The sequence below is a fragment of the Bombina bombina genome, chromosome 6, assembly GCF_027579735.1.
Source record: "Bombina bombina isolate aBomBom1 chromosome 6, aBomBom1.pri, whole genome shotgun sequence".
NCBI classification, from domain to species: Eukaryota; Metazoa; Chordata; class Amphibia; order Anura; family Bombinatoridae; genus Bombina; species Bombina bombina.
In genome coordinates this window covers 910,344,087-910,362,610 of record NC_069504.1, presented here as the reverse complement: position 1 = coordinate 910,362,610, position 18,524 = coordinate 910,344,087, and the positions used below count along the sequence as shown (strand labels likewise).

Genomic DNA, 18,524 nt, shown 5'->3' with positions numbered 1-18,524 from the left:
GCAGATTCGCTGCCAATCTGTCGCTAACAGGGGGTGTTTATCAACATCGGATAGGATCGGGCGGATTGATGTCTGCAGCCTCAGAGGCAGTGGACCAGTTAAGGAGCAGCAGTCTTAAGACCGCTGCTTAATAACTGCTGTTTCCGGCGAGCCTGAAGGCTCGTGGCGGAAACAGGGGCATCAGGGGCCATTCGACCCTTGATAAATCGGCCCCCATGAGAACATATTGCCGCTTTAAAAAGTGACACATATAAAAATACATATGACAGGGCTGTTTAAAGAAATGTTTTGTATAAGAACCCTGACATATGTATTTTTCATATGTGTCCCTTTTTAAAGCGGCAATATGGTAACCCTAAATAAGGCAAATGGTAACCATGTCTGTGGCTGCAGGAATGTGGGCGATTTACAAAAGTTAATTGGTGCAATGGAAGGATTTTAGAGTAAAAACTAGTAGTAGTGAAGAGGAAGTGTTTTTAAAGTAGCTGTGGAAAATTAAATAGATGGAGAAAAGAAAGCATTTGCTGGGGTAGCCTTATTTGCACAGCTTCTGGGAGAGTGGAGGGAGGGGTGAATAAATTACTGAGGATAGCAGAGAACCTGCCACAATTGACAGGCTTATTGCCTTGTTGGGAGACCTAGGGAGCATAGCAGAGAACCTGCCACAATTGACAGGCTTATTTCCTTGTTGGGAGACATAGGGGGGATAACAGAGAACCTGCCACAATTGACAGGCTTATTGCCTTGTTGGGAGACATAGGGGGATAACAGAGAACCTGCCACAATTGACAGGCTTATTGCCTTGTTGGGAGACATAGGGGGGATAACAGAGAACCTGCCACAATTGACAGGCTTATTTCCTTGTTGGGAGACCTAGGGAGCATAGCAGAGAACCTGCCACAATTGACAGGCTTATTTCCTTGTTGGGAGACATAGGGGGGATAACAGAGAACCTGACACAATTGACAGGCTTATTGCCTTGTTGGGAGACATAGGGGGGATAACAGAGAACCTGCCACAATTGACAGGCTTATTGCCTTGTTGGGAGACATAGGGGGGATAACAGAGAACCTGCCACAATTGACAGGCTTATTTCCTTGTTGGGAGACATAGGGGGGATAACAGAGAACCTGACACAATTGACAGGCTTATTTCCTTGTTGGGAGACATAGGGGGGATAACAGAGAACCTGACACAATTGACAGGCTTATTTCCTTGTTGGGAGACCTAGGGAGCATAGCAGAGAACCTGCCACAATTGACAGGCTTATTTCCTTGTTGGGAGACATAGGGGGGATAACAGAGAACCTGACACAATTGACAGGCTTATTTCCTTGTTGGGAGACATAGGGGGGATAACAGAGAACCTGCCACAATTGACAGGCTTATTGCCTTGTTGGGAGACATAGGGGGGATAACAGAGAACCTGCCACAATTGACAGGCTTATTGCCTTGTTGGGAGACATAGGGGGGATAACAGAGAACCTGCCACAATTGACAGGCTTATTTCCTTGTTGGGAGACATAGGGGGGATAACAGAGAACCTGACACAATTGACAGGCTTATTTCCTTGTTGGAAGACATAGGGGGGATAACAGAGAACCTGACACAATTGACAGGCTTATTTCCTTGTTGGGAGACATAGGGGGATAACAGAGAACCTGACACAATTGACAGGCTTATTTCCTTGTTGGGAGACATAGGGGGGATAACAGAGAACCTGACACAATTGCCAGGCTTATTTCCTTGTTGGGAGACATAGGGGGGATAACAGAGAACCTGACACAATTGACAGGCTTATTGCCTTGTTGGGAGACATAGGGGAGATAACAGAGAACCTGACACAATTGACAGGCTTATTTCCTTGTTGGGAGACATAGGGGGATAACAGAGAACCTGACACAATTGACAGGCTTATTTCCTTGTTGGGAGACATAGGGGGGATAACAGAGAACCTGACACAATTGCCAGGCTTATTTCCTTGTTGGGAGACATAGGGGGATATCAGAGAACCTGTCACAATTGACAGGCTTATTGCCTTGTTGGGAGACCTAGGGAGGATAGCAGAGAACCTGACACAATTGCCAGGCTTATTTCCTTGTGGGAGACATAGGGGGGATATCAGAGAACCTGTCAGAATTGACAGGCATATTGCCTTGCTGTGAGACCTTGTTGGGAGACAATGGGAATAGGACAGCTAATAGCTAGTTCTAAGAAGGATGACAATCAGGGCTCAATTGATAAAGATGTTAGGATACATGAAGAAAAGGAATGATAAGGAAACTAAAACTGACCGAGAAGGTAAGGGACAACTGATAATGCTAAGGCCACATGGGGTGCATGCTGACCCCTGCATATTATTATTAACCCCTAATCTGCCGCTCCGTACACCGCCGCAACCTACATTATACCTATGTACCCCTAATCTGCTGCCCATAACACCGCCGACCCCTATATTATATTTATTAACCCCTAATCTGCCCCCCACAACGTCGCCGCCAGCTACCTACAATAATTAACCCCTAATCTGCCGACCGGACCTCACTGCTACTATAATAAATGTATTAACCCCTAATCCTCCTCACTAACCCTATAATAAATAGTATGAACCCCTAATCTGCCCTCCCTAACATCTCTGACACCTAACTTCAAGTATTAAGCCCTAATCTTCCGACCGGACCTCGCCGCTACTCTAATAAATTTATTAACCCCTAAAGCTAAGTCTAACACTAACACCCCCCTAAGTTAAATATAATTTAAATCTAACGAAATAAATTAACTCTTATTAAATAAATTATTCCTATTTAAAGCTAAATACTTACCTGTAAAATAAACCCTAATATAGCTACAATATAAATTATAATTATATTGTAGCTATTTTAGGATTTATATTTATTTTACAGGCAACTTTGTATTTATTTTAAACAGGTACTATAGCTATTAAATAGTTAAGAACTATTTAATAGCTACCTAGTTAAAATAATTACAAAATTACCTGTAAAATAAATCCTAACCTAAGTTACAATTAAACCTAACACTACACTAGCAATAAATTAATTAAATAAAATACCTACAAATAAATACAATTAAATAAACTAACTAAAGTACAAAAAATAAAAAAAGCTAAGTTACAAAAAATAAAAAAATTAATTACAAACATAATAAAAATATTACAACAATTTTAAGCTAATTACACCTACTCTAAGCCCCCTAATAAAATAACAAAGCCCCTCAAAATAAAAAAAAATGCCCTACCCTATTCTAAAATTAAAATAGAAAAGCTATTTTACCTTACCAGCCCTTAAAAGGGCCTTTTGCGGGGCATACCCCAAAGAATTCAGCTCTTTTGCCTGTAAAAAAACCCATACAATACCCCCCACCCAACATTACAACCCACCACCCACATACCCCTAATCTAACCCAAACCCCCATTAAATAAACCTAACACTAAGCCCCTGAAGATCTTTCTACCTTGTCTTCACCATGCCAGGTATCACCGATCGCTCCAGGCTCCGAAGTCTTCATCCAAGCCCAAGCGGGGGCTGGAGATCCATCATCCGGCTGAAGTCTTCTATTAAGCGGCGGCTGAAGAGGTTCAGAAGAGGCTCCAAAGTCTTCATCCTATCCGGGCAGAAGAGTAGATCCGGACCGGCAACCATCTTCTTCCAAGCGGTGACAAGCGGCTCCATCTTGAAGACCTCCGGCGCGGATCCATCCTCTTCTTGCGACGTCCTAAGTCTGAATGAAGGTTCCTTTAAATGACGTCATCCAAGATGGCGTCCCTCGAATTCCGATTGGCTGATAGGATTCTATCAGCCAATCGGAATTAAGGTAGGAAAAATCTGATTGGCTGATGGAATCAGCCAATCAGATTCAAGTTCAATCCGATTGGCTGATCCAATCAGCCAATCAGATTGAGCTCGCATTCTATTGGCTGATCGGAACAGCCAATAGAATGCGAGCTCAATCTGATTGGCTGATTCAATCAGCCAATCAGATTTTCCCTACCTTAATTCCGATTGGCTGATAGAATCCTATCAGCCAATCGGAATTCGAGGGACGCCATCTTGGATGACGTCATTTAAAGGAACCTTCATTCGGACTAAGGACGTCGGAAGAAGAGGATGGATCCGCGCCGGAGGTCTTCAAGATGGAGCCGCTTGTCACCGCTTGGAAGAAGATGGTTGCCGGTCCGGATCTACTCTTCTGCCCGGATAGGATGAAGACTTTGGAGCCTCTTCTGAACCTCTTCAGCCGCCGCTTAATAGAAGACTTCAGCTGGATGATGGATCTCCAGCCCCCGCTTGGGCTTGGATGAAGACTTCGGAGCCTGGAGCGATCGGTGATACCTGGCATGGTGAAGACAAGGTAGAAAGATCTTCAGGGGCTTAGTGTTAGGTTTATTTAAGGGGGGTTTGGGTTAGATTAGGGGTATGTGGGTGGTGGGTTGTAATGTTGGGGGTTGTATGTTTTTTTTTACAGGCAAAAGAGCTGAATTCTTTTGGGTATGCCCCGCAAAAGGCCCTTTTAAGGGCTGGTAAGGTAAAAGAGCTTTTCTATTTTAATTTTAGAATAGGGTAGGGCATTTCTTTATTTTGGGGGGCTTTGTTATTTTATTAGGGGGCTTAGAGTAGGTGTAATTAGCTTAAAATTGTTGTAATATTTTTATTATGTTTGTAATTATTTTTTGTAACTTAGCTTTTTTTATTTTTTGTACTTTAGTTAGTTTATTTAATTGTATTTATTTGTAGGTATTTTATTTAATTTATTTATTTATTGATAGTGTAGTGTTAGGTTTAATTGTAGATAATTGTAGGTATTTTATTTAATTAATTTATTGCTAGTGTAGTGTTAGGTTTAATTGTAACTTAGGTTAGGATTTATTTTACAGGTAATTTTGTAATTATTTTAACTAGGTAGCTATTAAATAGTTCTTAACTATTTAATAGCTATTGTACCTGGTTAAAATAAATACAAAGTTGCCTGTAAAATAAATATAAACCCTAAAATAGCTACAATATAATTATAATTTATATTGTAGCTATATTAGGGTTTATTTTACAGGTAAGTATTTAGCTTTAAATAGGAATAATTTATTTAATAAGAGTTAATTTATTTCATTAGATTTAAATTATATTTAACTTAGGGGGGTGTTAGGGTTAGGGTTAGACTTAGCTTTAGGGGTTAATAAATTTATTAGAGTAGCGGTGAGGTCCGGTCGGCAGATTAGGGGTTAATACTTGAAGTTAGGTGTCGGCGATGTTAGGGAGGGAAGATTAGAGGTTAATACTATTTATTATAGGGTTATTGAGGCGGGAGTGAGGTGGATTAGGGGTTAATACATTTATTATAGTGGCTGTGAGGTCCGGTCGGCAGATTAGGGGTTAATAATTGTAGGTAGGTGGAGGCGACGTTGGTCGGCAGATTAGGGGTTAATAAATATAATATAGGGGTCGGCGGTGTTAGGGGCAGCAGATTAGGGGTACATAGGGATAATGTAAGTGGCGGCGGTGTGCGGTCGGCAGATTAGGGGTTAAAACATTTTAGTAGAGTGGCGGCGATGTGGGGGGGCCTCGGTTTAGGGGTACATAGGTAGTTTATGGGTGTTAGTGTACTTTAGAGCACAGTAGTTAAGAGCTTTATAAACCGGCGTTAGCCCAGAAAGCTCTTAACTACTGACTTTTTTCTGCGGCTGGAGTTTTGTCGTTAGATTTCTAACGCTCACTTCAGCCACGACTCTAAATACCAGCGTTAGAAAGATCCCATTGAAAAGATAGGATACGCAAATGGCGTAGGGGTATCTGCGGTATGGAAAAGTCACGGCTGCAAAGTGAGCGTTAGACCCTTTCCTGACTGACTCTAAATACCGGCGGTAGCCCAAAACCAGCGTTAGGAGCCTCTAACGCTGGTTTTGACGGCTAACGCCAAACTCTAAATCTAGCCAATAATGTTTTCATGCATAGGATGAATCTGGTCTAACTAAATTTTAGTTTAGAGGGTTAATGCAATTAATGGTGAAAGAGTTGGGATGGGAGAAAGGGTACTTTGTACCACATTCGTTTAGAATAGGTGCAGCCACAAGCGCAGCATTGAAGTGACAGTATACATCAATTTTCATATAACTGCATGTAATAGACATTACTATAAATAAGAATATGCACAGATACTGATATAAAAATCCTGTATAAAACCTTTTAAAAACTTACTGAGAAGTTCCCAATTTAGCATTGTTGATGAGGTTAGGCTGGGACAACCACTTAAATGGGCTGGGAAAGCATGAAGAGCAGATACTCTCCCCTCCAACTCAACTGCATGTGCAAAGACCCATTAGACAAACAGAAACCTGTAGACATCAGTATACATCTAAAACTTTGGGGCTTGGTTAGTAGTCTGAAAATCAGCACAGTGTTATTTACAAATAAGCAAAACTATACATTTTTACAAAAACACTCCCAGATGGCCTATACAAATGGATCATCTACAAAACAGTTATGCAAAGAAAAATCTAGTGTGCAATGTCCCTCTAAGAAGCTGCCCAGAGGAGCAAATAAAAAGGCTAAGGAGGTGGAAATCGGCAGCTTACAAAGGTTGTATTAGGCGCCAGAATGGTTAAGTATAGGGCAGAGGTATCAAGCTCAATGTATCTGAAGCCACTGGCCAAGTGTTCTTATTCCATGAGGGCTGTTTGAACAGAGTGAGTGCTCTGGAACTGGATATACTAGGAACTGGAAGTAACATTTACCCAAGTAGTAGTGCATGGCGGGAGTTGTAGCCCATAATAGACCAACATAGTTGTTTATATTTATTTTGTGAATGTCAAGGGAATTGTGTAATGACTAGTGATGTTGCAAACCTAAAATTTTGCGTTCGCGAACGGCGGACACAAACTTCCACAACTGTTCGCGAACGGGCGAACCGCCATAGACTTCAATAGGCAGGCAAATTTTAAAACCCACAGGGACTCTTTCTGGCCACAATAGTGATGGAAAAGTTGTTTCAAGGGTACTAACACCTTGACTGTGGCATGCCGGAGGGGGATCCATGGCAAAACTCCCATGGAAAATTACCTAGTTGATGCAGAGTCTGGTTTTAATCCATAAAGGGCATAAATCACCTAACATTCCTAAATTGTTTGGAATAACGTGCTTTAAAACATCAGGTATGTACACTACTGTTACACCAGATATGAGTTGCACTGGGGTGACACTGTGCCCTGGCAGGCAGGCACTTAAACGCACACGTGTGAAGGAAGCTGACTGCTATTATTTAACACAGTCAAAAAAGTGTTTTTTTTTTTTTAAATCTACACTACTGTTACACCAGATATGAGTGGTGGCACTGGGCAAGTGGGCACAGTATACGCTGTGAGCCTGACACACACTCTGGCAGGCAGGCAACTGCAATTAGATTACACAGGGAAAAAAAAAAAAGCAGCCCTAAAAAGGGCTTTTTGGGGTGCTGTCCTTACAGCAGAGATCAGATGAGTCCTTCAGGACTGTAGTGGACACTGAAAACACTAGCCTAGCTATAGATTTCCCTACTAAATCAGCAGCAGCTACACTGTCCCTCTTCTCACTAACAATGCAGCTTCCGAATGAATCTAAAATGGATGCTGTCCAGGAGGTAGGAGGGTCTGGGAGGGAGGGTCTGCTGCTGATTGGCTGGAATGTGCCTGCTGACTGTGAGGTACAGGGTCAAAGTATTACTCAATGACGGCGGACGCAAACATGCTATGTTCGCCGGGAACTATTCGTGACATCACTAGTAATGACGTAAAAAGTCACATTTATCCAAGCAGTGCACGTTAAGAGTCTGTTTAGAATATCACCGAGATACACTTCTTAGGGCCATAAAATATTTGACGGGTCCAAATTAATAATTTACTTGATAAAAAAGGGAGGGCCAGATGAAACTATCTTGAGGACCACATATGGCCCTGGGGCCTGTATTTTGAGATCACTGGTGTAGGGTATGGATATTTAATTAAAAAACAAATGGAGCTTTTGAGTGTAAAGCATTTTATCTTGATAGTTTTTTGTTGATATTCTCATTTCAGGAGATAAGGTTCAACCGACAGAAAGAGGTACATTTCATAACAGAGGTAAAATGGAAATATTTTTTTAAAATTGTATACTCTGCTGGAAACATGAAAACTTAATTATGACTACATGTCCCTTTAAATAAATATTTCCCTGTTTTTGCTGGCTCTAGTCTGCCCTCTGCTATAGCCCATTTTTTAAAGGGACAGTCTACTTCAGAATTTTTATTGTTTAAAAAAGTAAAAAAATCACTTTATTACCCATTCCCCAGATTTGCATAACCAACACAGTTATATTAATATACTTTTTACCTCTGTGATTACCTTGTTTCTAAACCTCTGCAGACTGCCCCCTTATTTCAGTTCTTTTGAGAGACTTGCATTTTAGCCAATTAGTGCTGATTCATAAATAACTCCACGGAAGTGAGCACAATGTTATGCCACGCATGAACTAGCACTGTCTAGCTGTTTAAAACTGTTAAAATGTACTGATATAAGAGATGGTCTTCAAGGGCTTAGAAATTAGCATATTATCTTACCTAGGTTAAGCTTTCAACAAAGAATATCAAGACAACAAAGCAAATTTGATGATAAAAGTAAAATGCAAAGTTGTTTAAAATCGCATGCCATATCTGAATCATGAAAGTTTAATTTTGACTAGACTGTCCCTTTAACCCCTAAACGTCTTTTGGACGTTCCATGCCATCCTAACAGCGCTGGGCTTTAGCGCTGTTAGCACGGCATGGAACATCCTAACGTATATGGCGTCCTGCAGCCTCCTCCTTTGAGAAAATGGAAATTCAGACTGGGGGGGTGTGCCTAGCATTGTAGGCAGCCCTGCGTGATTCAATCCTGGCCTTGAAATCACGTGATCTTATTGACGGTTGCGTGATTTCATATTTTCATGCAAGTGTTTACATTGTTCTGATCCTAAGCACCTTCACCCCAGCATGAAGGGGTTAAGTATGCTAGAGCAGGGCTGGCTCAAGACATTGGGGCATATCTATCAAGCTCTGTATGGAACTTGAAGCCCTGTGTTTCTGGTGAGCCTTCAGGCTCGCCAGAAACACCAGTTAAGAAGCAGCGGTCTAAAGACTGCTGCTCCATAACCTGTCCGCCTGCTCTGAGGAGGCTGACAGACATCGCCGCAATTCAACCCGATCGGGTTGCTTGACACCGCTCTGCCAACAGCCGATTGGCCGCGAATCTGCAGGGGGCTGCGTTGCACCAGCAGTTCACAAGAGCTGCTGGTGCAATGCTGAATGCGGAGAGCGTATTGCTCTCCGCATTCAGCGAGGTCTATCGGACATGATCCACTGATCGGATCATATCGGACAGGCCTTTCATAAATAGGCCCCATTGTGCTGCTTGGGTCAGAGAAATAACTGATTATTATGCTACTTAGCTGAGCCTGACAGAGGGGAAGACAGGAGGCAGGGAGGAGGAGCAGCAGCCAGCAGACTATAATAATAATAGTCACTGACTGAAGTGCCGGCCCCTGTCAAGTGCCGCCTGGGTCCATGGGACCCACTTGGTCCCATGGTTGAGCCGGCCTTGTGCTGGAGGATGCAGCCAAACAGATGGGTTCAACTAATTCCTGGAAAGTAGAGTGTGCTGTCAGGTGCTTCTTGCTGCAAGGAGAAAGACTGACAGAATAATGTTCATATGCAAAACACTTAAGACCCTTTAACATCATGAACAGTGTGTATATATACAGTATATATATATATATATATATATACATATATATATATATATATATATATATATATATATATATATATATATATATATGTGTGTGTGTGTGTGTGTGTGTATATATATATGTGTGTGTGTGTGTGTGTGTGTGTGTATATATATATATATGTGTGTGTGTGTATATATATATATGTGTGTGTGTGTGTGTGTGTGTATATATATATATGTGTGTGTGTGTGTATATATATATATATATGTGTGTGTGTGTGTGTGTGTATATATATATATGTGTGTGTGTGTGTGTGTGTGTGTATATATGTGTGTGTGTGTGTATATATATATATATGTGTGTGTGTGTGTGTGTATATATATATATATATGTGTGTGTGTGTGTGTGTGTGTGTGTGTGTATATGTATAAAATCAGCTCTATGGAATATTATATCCATATTGCTTTATTATTATTTTTTAAACATTAGTTATAGTTTGTATATACCTGGTATTCACATGCCTGAATTCTTCAAAACATTCACATATACTTGTTGCAGTATGTCCAAAAAATACAATAGCAAAGTTCTCTATTATTCGAGACAGAATATGCATAACTGTATACTCTTCAGTCCCAAATATGTACAAACTGATGACGCAAATGAGAAAAAATATGAGAGCTGCCGCAGAAGCAAAGTGGCCTCTTGGCTGGGGAATAATTTTGCTGTTTTCAACTTCAACGTTTAGTCTTCTTGGTAACATCTGGAATAAAGCAAATTTTTCAAGAAACTTCTTTAAAATGTTGATAGGTTTTTATCTTTATTTTTAGCTTAAATTACACATCATACCAGTAATTATTCTCAGTTGATCTGCCTGCCATAGTAGGATAGGCCAATGTTTTTGATTAATTCCGGCAGAGAGAGTACAATTTTAAAAAAAGTTTCCAATTTACTTCTATTATCATATATTACTGCCATCTAGTGCTCTAGCAAATGGATAACATTCTTGCAAAATTGCTGTCATATAGTGCTCCAGAAATGGTCCGGCTCCTAAGCATACGTCGCTGCTTTTCAACAAAAGAAACCAAGCGAACTAAGAAAAAATGATAATAGAAGTAAATTAGAAAGTTTTTTTTAAAAACACATGCTCTATCTGGATCATAACAGAAACATTTTTGGTTTTATATCCCTTTAAATAATATGTTGTTATGCTGTATACAAAACACTGGATCTCCAGACAGTATAACTACTAATACTGATATTATAAGAACCTCTTCTAAAAGTATTTTTTTCCAACTGATGTTTTGTACAGTGGATAAAATATCCATTTCTTAGGACCAGTGAAATTCTCAGAATGTAATTATGGGGGGGCATTTGTCGGAGGTCTCCAATGACGCTACTGCCTAGGGCCCAATTCTCTAAAGCTCTCTGGCTTTGCAAGATTATTTAAGATGTCTCGTCAGTACTCTGAGGTACTAAACACATAGTAAAATAAAAGGAAGCATTTTATTTTTACACTAGAATGACCCTTTTATTGTCTTTCATGCATAAAAACAACAACAAAGAAAAAAATTATGTATTTGCTTAAAGTAGGGTGACCAGATGTCCCCGATTTCCGGGGACAGTCCCCGGATTGAGGAGACTGACCCCAAACAAATTATGTTCCCGGAAATGTCCCCAGAAGACAGATGGTCTGCACCGCTCCTGTTACGACACAATTAATTTCTCACATCTTCAGCATGTTCAGCTGGCCAAGGGCGGATCTACTACAGTACTAGCGGTGCAGAAGATGCAATATTCAGTGCAGTCAGCAGCACATGCACTGTGTGACTGTGTTTTGTTCAGCAAGCACAAGCATTAACTATAAACTGTGCGGCATAGGTGGCAGCTCTGTAAGTAACACTATCCTACCATAGCTTTTTTAGTTGCACCGTAGCCCCGCCCACCTCTTCTTGCAGCACGCTAAACATGTATACAGTCTGTAATCCTGTACCATGCAGGTCTAGGGAGAGAAGGTAAGAGGAGCTTGCGTGTTGTTCCATGACATTTGTGTGCTTGAGTCAAACTTCCTAAACTTCTTCCTCTGTGCTCTATCCACACTCAGCTCAGGGATCTTTTCCTGCAATAAGGATCTAATTGAGCTAAGCTTAGGTGAGGGATGGGTCACCCAGGCATCAAGAGACTAGAAGAACCGGAAGCCAGGTTATGTTTTATTATATTATATTGCTCCCTGTGTCCTTTTGCATCTGCCACCAGCCGGTGAACCTTGCTGCTTCCTGGGCTGTCTGTCACAGTAAGCAGCCAGGGAGATTAACACTGCAAGTCCTCAGTGCCTAACAGTCAAGCTGCCTCTGCTTAATTACTATAAAGGTATTTTTAATTGCTGTATTTTTTTTATAACATTGATTCCTTGATCTCCTGATTCTCCCAACCAAAATGTTATTACACCCCCATACTATCTATCACCCAATTTGGAAGCAACTGGGGAGCATCCTGTGACATCAGTAGGTCACATGACCAGTGGCTGCTCTGCTTTCAGGAATATTGAGTTATTAAGAAACTTCTTGCATGCTTTTCTTGGGTAAGTTTGATCTTTTTTTTTTGCAGTGGGGGAGCCCAGCATGAGTTATTATCTTTGTGAGTTTTTGAGACAGCTTCTGAATGTCAGTGTTACTGCTTGTTTCTGTGAGAATGTGTATGAGATACCTTGGGGCCGATTTATCAAGTGTCTGGCGGACATGATCAGCTGTAGCGGATCATGTCCGCCAGACATCGATATATGCCGACAGCATACGCTGTCGGCTTTTATCATTGCATAAGCAGTTCTGGTTAACTGCTTGTGCAATGCCGCCCCCTGCAGATTCGCGGCCAATCGGCCGCTAGCAGGGGGTGTCAATCAACCCAATCATATTCGACCAGGTGGACTGCTGTCCACCGCTTCAGCAGCGGTCTTAAGACCACTGCTTCTTAACTCCTGTTTCCGGCGATTCTGAAGATTGGTGCGGAAAAAGGGGTATATGGCCCCATACAGGCGTGATAAATTGGCCCCCTTGTGTTAGAGAGTAAGATCTGTGTGTGTTAGTGTTAGAAAAATCTGTAGGAAAGAGAGCATTTTTTTTTGTGTGTGAGAGAATTTGTGTGTGTGAGAGAACATCTGTGTGAGACAGCATGTGTGTGTGTGAGAGAGAAAGAGCATCTGTGTGAGACAGCATGTTTGTGTGTGTGTTACAGCATGTGTGTGAGACAGCATGTGTGTTTGTGTTACAGAATTTGTGTGTCTGAGAGAGAGAGAATACAGTATGTATGAGACAGCACGTGTGTGTGTTGCAGTATGTGTGTGTATGAGAGAGAGAGCATATGTGTGAGACAGCATGTGTGTGTGTATGAGAGAGAGAGCATATGTGTGAGAGAGCATGTGTGTGTGTGTGTGTTACAGCATGTGTGTGTGTGTATGAGAGAGAGAGCATCTGTCTGAGACAGCATAAGTGTGTGTATGTTACAGCATGTGTGTGTATGAGAGAGAGAGCATACAGTATGTGTGAGACTGCATGTGTGTGTGTGTTGCAGTATGTGTGTGTGTATGAGAGAGAGAGCATATGTGTGAGACAGCATGTATGTGTTACAGCATGTGTGTGTGTGTATGAGAGAGAGCATACAGTATGTGTGAGACTGCATGTGTGTGTGTTGCAGTATGTGTGTGTGTATGAGAGAGAGCATATGTGTGAGACAGCATGTGTGTGTTACAGCATTTGTGTGTGTGTATGAGAGAGAGAGAGTATATGTGTGAGACAGCATGTGTGTGTGTTACAGTATGTGTGTGTATGAGAGAGAGAGCATATGTGTGAGACAGCGTGTGTGTGTTACAGCATGTGTGGGTGTGGGTGTATGAGAGAGAGAGCATATGTGTGAGACAGCATGTGTGTGTGTATGAGAGAGAGAGAGCATATGTGTGAGACAGCATGTGTGTGTTACAGTATGTGTGTGTATGAGAGAGAGAGCATATGTGTGAGATAGCGTGTGTGTGTTACAGCATGTGTGGGTGTGTGTGTATGAGAGAGCATATGTGTGAGACAGCATGTGCGTGTGTGTTACAGCATGTGTGTGTGTGTATGAGAGAGAGAGCATATATGTGAGACAGCATATGTGTGTGTGCATACCTCCCAACATTTCAAAATTCAAAAGAGGGACACACCACCCCCCCTCTGTGGCAAAAAATGTAAATGTGGTGGGCAGGAGCGGGGGCGGGGCTTAAAAATTCATAAGACCAAAGTAATATAAATAAAATTCTAAATAAAGTCATATCTTTTAATACTCTTAGGCAGCAAATCAAACACAAGCTCAAACCACAGGTATAGCTATGTGAGCTCTGTATTTAATTAGCCTTTGCAGAGACAGTGCTGAATATTTTATCTTAATTGGACATTTAATAATAGATTCTTTAAAGCTGCTCTCTGCTTTCCTCATTAATATTCTAGATTCTGGCCTTTAAAGTAAGCAAAAATGCACAGTAACACACTACATAACATAAACTTACACATGCACTTACACATGCAGATACACACACACACACTACATAGCATACACTTACACATGCACTTACACATGCAGATACACACACACTACATAGCATACACTTTTACATGCAGATACACACACACACTACATAGCATAAGCTTATACATGCAGATACACACACAACATAGCATACACTTACACATGCAGATATACACACACACTACATAGCATACACTTATACATGCAGACACACACTACATATCATACACTTATACAGGCAGATACAAACACACACACACACTACATAGTATACACTTACACATGCAGATACACACACACTACATAGTATACACTTATACATGCAGATACACACACTTAATAGCTTACATTTATACATGCAGGCACACACACTACATAGCATACACTTATACATGCAGATACACACACACACACTTATACATACAGATACACACATACTTATACATACAGATACACACACACACTACACAGCTTACACTTACACATGCAGATATACACACACACTACATAGCATACACTTATACATGCAGACACACACTACATATCATACACTTATACAGGCAGATACAAACACACACACACACTACATAGTATACACTTACACATGCAGATACACACACACTACATAGTATACACTTATACATGCAGATACACACACTTAATAGCTTACATTTATACATGCAGGCACACACACTACATAGCATACACTTATACATGCAGATACACACACACACTTATACATACAGATACACACATACTTATACATACAGATACACACACACTACACAGCTTACACTTATACATGCAGATACACACACATACATACTAATAGATACAGATAGACACACACACTACATCATATATGGGTATCTGTAACTCATTGTATGGGGTCCTGGGGTTGGCAAGCACATTATCTGGCAGTCTGAGGCTGCCGCTGTCTGTTACCCTGGTGTTAGCACTGCTCATTGTATAAAACTGAAGGCATGCTAGTATTATCACCAGGGGTTAAACATCATCACTGCCAGGGGTTAGAGGTCACTATTACCTGAGGTCAGAGGGTATACAGCCTGCCTACTAATGCTTAACCCACACATCATTACTTTTCCACAAGGAATCTAACAGGTATATAACCCTGGGAGAGAAAAACTAGCTGCTTCTGAGTATGTGCCCAATAGAATTAAATGCATAGGGCAATGCGGGACAGATGGCTAGAAAACCGGGACAGCGGGACAGACCCCTAAAATCGGGACTGTCCTGCGAAAATTGGGACAGTTGGGGGGTATGTGTGTATGTGTATGAGAGAGAGCATATTTGTGAGACAGCGTGTGTGTGTGTGTTACAGCATGTGTGTGTGTGTATGAGAGAGAGAGAGCATATGTGTGAGACTGCATATGTGTTTGTGTGTATGAGAGAGACTTCTAATAAATGCTTTATTGTGTGCTTCGTACCAGAGCATTTAAACACCACGTATGCTGTCAGCATTTACCGATGCCGAGCGGACATGATTCACTACAGCGAATCATGTCCGCCCGCCATTTCATAAATTTACCCCATAGTGTCAGCTGGGTATTATCATGATCTTGAGCAATTTTTTAATCTTTGAGATTGCAGACTATGGTTGGGTTTTGATTGGAGTGAAAGAACAGTTTGGGGGTTGACATTTCATTCAGCATCATATTGGCTTGAGCTGTCCCTTATAGCAACCATTCTCTATTCAAAATAACTTAAAGGGACAGTTTACTCTAAATTTTTCTCCCCATTAATTTGTTCCCAAACATCCATTTTACCTGCTGGAGTGTATTAAGTGTATTGATGTAGGTGGCAATGATGCTTTAAATATATATTGCAATTTGCGTATAAGAGCAGTATTGGCACCCACTGATATGTATGGTAAAATGCCTCATGGTGATGCTGCCTTTAAACAGTACTGTTGACCCTTTTGAACATTTTGCGGGCTTTCTCAACATCACAACGGATTCCTTTTCTTGCAGACTGTCTGCACTTTTGGTCATCAGGGTCTTAGTATTAGGCTTTGGTATACAGACAAAAAGTGATAGAATAAGGAAATCTGATTTCCCTGCAAGCACAATTTTAATGGCTTGTGATTTCAAAGAACCAAATCAGCAATTTAATATAAAAAAATAAACATAAAGAAGCAATTTCTCATATATTTTATACTCTGCAGCTGGTATAACAAGTCATTGGAAACATACAGTATTGAGAAAACAATTTTACTGTACTCTGTCCCTTTAATATAATAAACATCACATTACAAGATAATAATAGACCAAAAATAAACTTTTCCTATGTATCAAAGGGACAGTTTACCCAATATTTGTCTGTCCTTTAATTTGTTCCAAATGATCTATTTCGCCTGCTGGAGTGAATTGAATTGTTTACAAGTTTTACCTGCAAGGTTAACCCATTTCATAGGCTGTGGTTTCAAAGCACAAAACCAGCAATTTAATATCCACAAATAAACCTGAAAATGCAACTTCTCATACATTTTATACTTTGCAGCTTGTATAAGAAGTCATTATCACAACCTAATAATAGGCTGACCTTGTAGGTATAATTAGATCTCATTACTTTATCACATTGTGTAAATATACCTGTTTCTTTATCTTATATCTGTCCATAAAGCAATCACCAATACTTGGAGAGAACAATGGAAAATTAACATTTTATTACCTTATCTCTTCTATAACCCACTGGGAGTGTAATTTCTTCTACTGACTGTGTTAAAACATCTTGGCCTCAAGGCCAAAAACTTTCAGGATGGGTGGGGACACCACAGGCTAAATAAACAAATTCAAATGCCAATATAAGGTTAATGTTAATTCTTGTAAACTATTTATTACACTCCAGCAGGTAAAGTAGATCATTGGGCACAAATTAAAGGGGAGGCATTTTTTTTGCGTAAACTGTCCCTTTAAGGGAAAACCAGTTTTACTGTATACTGTCCCTTGTTGCTAAAAGCTAAAATAAACTGTAGAATCCACGCACCTCGCCCATAAATAACAGACACACATGCGGATCCTCAGTCTGACAACAATGCAATATAAGAATGTGTTTTAGGCTGACCTGCGTTTTACCTGTACAATATTTAGAGAGAACTAAAGGCATTACAGTGTTTTTATGCAGTTCACAATGTCTCAGACAATACATACAGCCTTTGTAAAATGCTACTCTTACCTTATCTTACGTTTACAGATCGGCAGCAATAACTGAGATTACAGCTTATGTACCATGGGCGGGGATAGAATGAGAAATGAAAGTAAAAGTAACTTTCTTTTGTTCTGTATGTTTACGTGACAGATTTAGGTGGTAGTAAAACATATTTGTGAGCACAAATACAAATCTGTAGATTAGATTTTTAAAAGGAAATTAAATGCAATGAATTTAAATCCTAGATATGAAAGAACAGAAGTTAAAGGGACAGTTTACTCAAAACATTTCTCCCTTTTAGTTTGTTCCCAATGATCCACTTTACCTACTGGATTGTATTAAATTGTTTACAAGTATTTAATTTACCCTTATATTGGCATTTGAAATAGTTGATTTAGCCTGTGGTATCCCCACCTATTCTGGTCCAAGCTATAGATAAGCTGTGTAAACACAGCCAGCAGAAGCAATTACACTCCTAGTGGGGTATAGAAGAGATAAGTTACTAAAATGTTAATTTTCCATTGTTCTCTCCAAGTATTGGTCTTTGGTTTATGGACAGATATAAAATAATGAAGCATGTGTATGTACACAATGTGATAAAGAAATGAGATCTGATTATACCTATAAACTCAACCAATTTTATTAGGTTGTGGCTTCAAAACACAAAATCAGCTGTTTCATATACACAAATAAACCTTAAAAATCAAATTCTTATATATTTTATTCTATGCAGTTGGTAAAAAAAAAAAGTAATTGGAAACACATTAATGGAAAAACAATGCTACAGTATACTGTCTTTTTAAAGGGACAGTCTACACCAAAATAGTTATTGTTTAAAAAGATAGATAACGCCTTTACTTCCCATTCCCCAGCTTTACACAACCAACATTGCTATATTAATATACTTAAACCTCTAAATTTCTGCCTGTTTCTAAGCCACTACAGACAGCCTTTTATCACATGCTTTTTAATTAGCTTTTCACTACAAGTGGCTGCTAATTCATGCGTGCCATATAGATAACATTGTGCTCACTCCCCTGGAGTTGTGCATTAAACTAATTGGCTAAATTGCAAGCCAGTA

At 40.2% G+C, this 18,524-nt stretch overlaps 1 protein-coding gene across 1 annotated transcript in view; it reads right to left on the bottom strand.

The window, feature by feature from the left end:
• STING1 (stimulator of interferon response cGAMP interactor 1) overlaps positions 1 to 17,533 on the bottom strand; it is a 166,279-nt gene extending 148,746 nt beyond the window's left edge. Inside the window, exons 1-2 of the mRNA XM_053718542.1 lie at positions 17,471 to 17,533; positions 10,231 to 10,484 (exon numbers count right to left, since the gene is read on the bottom strand). Coding sequence (XP_053574517.1) covers positions 10,231 to 10,484 — 254 coding nt within the window. The 5' untranslated portion in view covers positions 17,471 to 17,533. The remainder of the gene's footprint in view (positions 1 to 10,230; positions 10,485 to 17,470) is intronic.
• Between the last annotated feature and the right edge of the window lie 991 nt (positions 17,534 to 18,524).